The sequence below is a fragment of the Lagopus muta genome, chromosome 19, assembly GCF_023343835.1.
Source record: "Lagopus muta isolate bLagMut1 chromosome 19, bLagMut1 primary, whole genome shotgun sequence".
Classification (NCBI taxonomy): Eukaryota; Metazoa; Chordata; class Aves; order Galliformes; family Phasianidae; genus Lagopus; species Lagopus muta.
Window position 1 is genome coordinate 5,431,037 of NC_064451.1, and position 6,243 is coordinate 5,437,279.

General features: G+C 48.2%; 1 protein-coding gene across 4 annotated transcripts in view; it reads left to right on the forward strand.

Annotated features, from left to right (window-relative positions):
* The window catches only part of NUP188 (nucleoporin 188), a 26,288-nt gene extending 20,912 nt beyond the window's left edge, over positions 1-5,376 (forward strand). For all 4 annotated transcript variants that reach the window (XM_048965965.1, XM_048965968.1, XM_048965966.1 and 1 more), the window contains 9 exons: positions 432-524; positions 723-881; positions 1,653-1,790; positions 1,978-2,052; positions 2,711-2,920; positions 3,578-3,709; positions 3,827-3,897; positions 4,209-4,338; positions 4,527-5,376. In XM_048965965.1, coding sequence (XP_048821922.1) covers positions 432-524; positions 723-881; positions 1,653-1,790; positions 1,978-2,052; positions 2,711-2,920; positions 3,578-3,709; positions 3,827-3,897; positions 4,209-4,338; positions 4,527-4,697 — 1,179 coding nt within the window. In that variant the 3' untranslated portion in view covers positions 4,698-5,376. The remainder of the gene's footprint in view (positions 1-431; positions 525-722; positions 882-1,652; positions 1,791-1,977; positions 2,053-2,710; positions 2,921-3,577; positions 3,710-3,826; positions 3,898-4,208; positions 4,339-4,526) is intronic.
* Positions 5,377-6,243: the final 867 nt, after the last annotated feature.

Sequence of the window (6,243 nt, forward strand, 5' to 3'; positions counted from 1 at the left end):
CTTTCACTGAATGTATTCATCTACAATGCAGATTATCCAGCCTATTTAAAACAGCATTAAGTGTTGGAACTGGTTTCCCATTACTTGCAGTAAAGCGTTGCTTATCTATTACAAATTCAGCTTAGTGTAGGGCTTTAAGTGCAATGAAGGCCATTCCAAAGCCAGCTCTTCTCAAAGGTTAGGCATTTACCAAACCAGGTGACGTGGAAATGGAATTCACAGTACAGCTGTGCTAGATTTTATTGCAAGAACGGTGTTGCTTTTCTTGTTGCTAATTTTTTTAGCAGTACAGAAGAATGTGTGACAAAGGTTCTCTAAAAGGGTTGTGGCAATGCAAGGGACAGAAACAGGTAATGCAGAAGGAGCCTCTTCAGTCTTAGACCGGGGAGAACCCTGCAGATGTTAATGGTAGTTTATTCTGTGCCTTGCAGGGAGCAGCAGCAGTGGCTGGGGCTGGTGTCACACAGAGTGTCTGCCTGCCCCTCCTGAGCGTGTACCAGCTCAGCACTAATGGAGCCATTCAGGTGGGTGCTGCTTCCTTTTGGGTGGCAGTGTGCTGGGAGAGCTTGCTGTGCCCTGCCTTGCAGGCTGTGGCTGGACAGGAGCCCTTTGGGTCGGGGGGCAGCAATCTCCTGTAGGACCTAAAGGCTTGAAAATGATGTGAAGGGTTTGTGGTGTGCTGGGCAGTGGTGTGAAGAAGTCGTTTGTTTTTGTATCTGCAGACCTCGGCTTCGTCTCGGAAGTCTCAGGACGCTCCCTCCTGGCCTGGCGTCTATCGCCTCTCCATGTCGCTGATGGAGCGTCTCCTCAAGACGCTGCGATACAACTTTCTGACAGAAGCACTGGACTTTGTTGGTGTCCATCAAGAGAGGATTCTTCAGGTGTGTCACACAGCTCCTCTGCGATGGTTTACTTGGCTTCTGTGTTGCAGCAGCAGTGGAAATGCCTCACTAATTGTAGAAGCATTGAAAAGACACAGCTGCTGTCTCAGAAAGGTTTATAGTAGAAACAGTTCAAAAGTGGGGGAGGGCAGAATGCCTGCGAGCCATGAAGTCAGGCAGGGGTGGTTGTTAGGATGGTTGTTGGAGCTGGGCAGTCACCATCTTTTGTCCCGTTCACCCTTGAGGTTGTAGCATTGCTACAGGTGTGTAATGCACTTATTCAGCACAGGAGCAGAATCAAGGGTTTGGTGGGATCTTTCTTGGTGATTATCTGCTTTGAAAAGAAGAGCCTAAGAGCTGTTCTTAGAGATGACTTCAGCTCTGCCTTGCTCTAGCAATGAAAATGCTGTGGCCAGGGTTCAGTCACCATTCAGGCTGGCAAGCTTTCAGGTCCTACAATACTGAAATAGCTGCATTGGGCAGTTTATGTCAGTGCTGAAGAGTTCTGTTTGTACATAGTTTGTACATAGGTGCTGTTCAGAAGCTCCTTAGACAAGTAGCTGCCTCCTCATACAGCAGCACAGCTTATGAAATGCATTTACCTCTAAGAATATAAAGTGCTCTGAGTCTCTGCCCCGTGTGCTGTGCAACTACTTCCAATGAATGCCTTGTTTGCCCATAAGGGCAGATCTCTGCTTTTTTTCTTCTAGAGAAGAGTGGACTTTGTGCTGTAGCTCTTGATGTCCTGATTTACTTCTCTCTGCTTTCCAGTGCCTGAATGCAGTACGGACAGTACAGAGCTTGGCTTGTCTGGAGGAGGCTGATCACACTGTTGGCTTCATTCTCCAGCTCTCAAATTTCACAAAGGAATGGCATTTCCACCTGCCACAGCTTATGAGGGACATGCAGGTAGGAGTTGGGATACTGCTGTAGATAACACCTTGTGTTGGAATGCGAGAAATTGGATGTGGTAAGAGAAAGTGGCACTACATTTATTTTTATTACTGCTCTTTTTGCTCTTTCCTTTACGTCACGCTTTCTGCCTGGATGGGCTTTAATCTTTGAAGAGATTTCTCCCTCACCTTCTTTATTTCAGGTGAATCTGTGTTACCTGTGTCAGGCCTGCACCTCCCTGCTGCACAGCCGCAAAATGCTCCAGCACTACCTGCAGGTGAGGATGGGGACCCAAAGGCTGAAGGTGGGGAGCTTTGTGTGCTCATGCTTCATGCTGAAAGGCAAATGTTGTTCAGTATGCAGGCTCTGTTCCCAGTGGTGATTACCAGCAATCATCAATAGCTAGGATTTGCACCTTTCCACACCAAAAATGTCTTTGGATAGTAGTTGAGACTGTGAAAGGTCAGACCTTGAGAAACAGCAGCCTGTGCTCGAGTGGTGCCATTATCATTCTAGAGCTGCCTACAGAGCAGCAAGGAAGCTGCGTTGCTGTAGTGCTCTCTAGGGCCATTAAGACACTACTGACCTGATGTCCTTAATCTGGTTTAATTTGTTTAAGAGATACAGCTCTTGTTCTTGGAGAATCCTTTGTTGAACACGAGGTAGAGATAATGCATTGCTACTGATGTGCTGTTTCAGCATGGCTGAGGCTTGCTGTGTTGATTTTCTGGAATGTGAAATCCAAGCAGCCTTTGCAGCTGCTTTCCTAGAATGCAGAGCCTCTTCTGCTGTGCACTGTGTGAGTTCTCAGCTTCTAGTAGGTGACAGAGTTTGTGTGCCTTTTTTCCTCCTTTTTGCTTGTAGCAGTTTTCCTTGAAAGCATCATCCTTAATGCAAAACTGTCATGAATGTATCTAAGACACTTTTCTCTGCAGACAAAAAATGGTGACTCCCTTCCATCCAGTGTGACTCCACGAGTGCAGCGTAATCCCCAAACCTCTTCCAAACACCCCAGCCCTGAGTCAGAGGCAGCAGAGCAGAAGGCACTGCTAATGGTGCAGTACAGCCTCTTGAAAATCCTCAGCAAATCTCTTGCTGCTCTGCGCCACTTCACCCCTGATGTCTGCCAGATACTCCTCGATCAGGTAAGAGATGTTTCTCCCTGAGCAGGGAGGTTTCCATTATCTCAAGTGACATTCTGGGTTTATGAAGAGAAGCACAGCCCATCCTGCTTGTGACAGTGACCCTGCTGTACATCTGTCTGCTGTTCTGCTGCACAGAGCAGGAATTCCCCTCAGTTCTCAGGCACTGATCTGAGAAGAAGGCTTGGCTGAGCTGTGGTGTGATTGCACAGCGCTGTACGTGCAGCTAAGTTTGTGTCCTCAGAAGAGATACTCTTGTTCTCCCATAGCTGTGACCTGGTGGCCTGGTCTCCAAGTTAAGCCAAATAGGGTTTAATGCTTGAGTCTGGCAATGTCCTGCTGCTTTCTTTTGGATAGTTACTTCCTGTAGCTGCCCGTAGTTAAATGGTCTGGAAGCAGTCATTGTTTGAGCTTCTGCTCAGCTTCACAGCCTGAGAGTTGTAAGGCTCTGCTCCCTCCTGTGAACAGAGTGCAATCTGTGTGCAGAGCTGTGCGGTGCTCTTTGCTGTTCCAGCTGTGTAACAGATTGCAGAAGTGACCTCAGGGCTTTGGGTTCTCCATACAAAAAGCATGCTACAGGGACTCAATATTCCTGCTACTGTGACAGTAGCATGCTCATGTCCTCAGGGGTCACACAGTCCTCCTTCCTTTTCTCCACAGTCACTGGACCTTGCTGAGTACAACGTGCTCTTTGTCTTGAGTTTCACCACACCAGCCTTTGATTCGGATGTCGCCCCTTCCTTTGGGACCCTCCTTGCCACAGTCAATGTGGCCCTCAACATGCTAGGAGAGGTACGAGCCGTCTGTGTTTGGGAAAGCACAGCTCTTGCAGTCATCTCAGAGAACTTAATTAATATTTTGAGAAGTAGCTTCTGTATGTGCTGTGTCCAATAGCTGTCTTTTTTTCAGTTGGATAAGAAGAAGGAACCTTTTCCTCAGGCTGCAGGGCTGAATATGCAGGAGGGAACCAAAACCCTCAAGTAAGTTTCTAGGTCTTTTATTCAGTTGTGGCCAAGGGGCAGAACCCAGTGCTCCTCAGGTCATAACTGGGATTTGTAAGCATTAGGGTAGCTTCAGAACTTCTCACTGAGCAATAGGAGTTCAGCTGCCTGTGAGAAGCTCTCCACTGCAGGGCAAGTGGGGATTTCTGCTCTGTAGACATTAGCTTTTGTTGTCACTGCCTGAGCCCAGTCTGAGCAGCAGCAGTTGTCCCTCCTATGTACTCTAGGTGAAGTTTTTCCCAGGCTTTGTGATCTGAAACCTGGGGCATTTGTCTCCTTTCTTTGCACAGGTCTCTGCTCATGTTTACAATGGAAAACTGTTTCTACCTGCTCATCTCCCAGGCTGTTCGGTACTTGAGAGACCCAGCTGTGCATCCCCGCGATAAGCAGCGGATGAAACAGGAGCTGAGCTCTGAGCTGGTAAGCAGCTTGTACCATTCTTTCTCACTGTTCATTGAAGTGTGTTTTATGGGAGAAGGTCCTACGTCTGCCTGGTACAGCCCATTCATTTCCCTGCATTAGGAGGCCCTGGGTATCTGTACCTCATTTGGGGGGGGAGAGGGATATGTGCGTGGAAGAATCTAACACATGACATCTTCTAATTTCAGAGTACACTGCTTTCCAGCTTGTCTCGTTATTTCCGCCGTGGTGGTCCCTCCTCACCTGCCAGTGGGGTTCTTCCCTCTCCCCAGGGGAAGTCTGCCTCCAAGCTGGGGCCTGAGGGCCAGGAGCCTTTGTTTCAGCTCGTGCAGGCCTTTGTCCGGCATGTGCAGAGATAGATGCTGTTCTGCCACAGCCTCCCTTTCCAGGACTTGCACCAGAACGATTCATATCCACCACAGAAAGCATCACCCTTGGCAGAGCTTGTAACAAGGACTGGGGCAGGGAGGGAGGCCTGGTCTGGGCAGCGTTGGATACCAAGCTGTAACATCAGCAACACGATCCTGTTGAACTCCTGCAGAGCAGTGAATGTAAGGAGAGCTGCGAGGGGCTCCTCAGATTGACCAGTGCACAGCCTGCCTGCTCCATCTGCTAGAGCATCCTGGCCAGGTACAAAGTGCTGAACAGTCAAAACCTTTATTTTTATAGCTTGTACCTCAGCTGGGGAAGCTCTGGCTGATGGAGTGAGAGGACAGGCTCTCCTCTGGGCATTAACTCTGCTATTAACACAAGGTGCAGTCTGCCCCTCCCTCCCAGTCAGAGTCCAGTTAAGGCACAACCTAGGGATCAGCCAGCAATTCAGAGACCATCTTTCTACTATTTTTGTACTGAGTGGTTCAAGGCAAGATGGTGTATGTGTGCTCACGCCTCCCCTCCACCCTCCAGTCTGTGTGCTGCGTGTTTCTGAAGAGCAAGGCCTCACTCAAGGTTTTTAAGTCAAAATTCCATTGCTCTAGTCTTGCAATTTTTTGTAACTGTGGCCTATTTATACTGATATTAAAACCTTTATAGACAGCAGCTGGGTTTGTGGTTTTGTATCCTGCAGCACCAGGCTCCGCATCTTCTGTGTAGTTCTGTGTCAGTTGAGCTGAAGTACTTTGCTTCTGTAATTCTGTCTAACAGCAAGGTGAGTTGTGGCTTGCGAGTGACAGTGCAGGTACCATTCGAAGGGATTACATCAAAGGTTGATTCCTTTGGCTTCCCCACACCTCCTGTTTCTCTTACTGGCACACTGGGGAGCTTCTTGGTTTGAAACAAGCATTGCTACGCCAAACTCTTTAAGAATGGTTCTTCTGCCAGGTTGCTCTGTGCACAGATTCACACTGCTGCTGGAGCAGGAGTTCCAGCTGGGACTTGGAGTCGGTTGCAGTGTTGTTCTGTCACACTGTTGTCTCTCTCAAGCTGATCAACAAACTCTTTCAGGTTCCGAGGTTCAACGTGTGACAGAGACAGGAAGAGAAGGTGAGTGCTTATTTCATCAAATAATCCCTGAAATTCAGACTTCCTTAAGGCAAGAAGTCAAATGGAAATGTAGTTGTGAACCACCCACCTGAGGCTCTATCCTAAAGAAATCCTTGCTTGCTTTACCAGTCAGAACCTTTTTAATTTTCATGTTTTTAAGAGAGACCAGTGATGGTATTGGATGGTGTTGCTTTAAGGGTTATTTTCCTGGTAAACTGGCGGGGTGGTGATATTCTAGCACACGTTTGGTGTGGTTTTACTTGGAGCTGGCTGGAGTCAGGTCTCCACATGGAAGGAGAGGCGCTTCCAGACACTCTCACTGCAGTGAGAACTGAGGGAGCCAGGCAGAAGTCCCTGGTGCCACGCTGCAAACAGAGGCAGGTGCAATTGGTTGTATTTTATTTTGTTCCTTTAGGCAGAAGC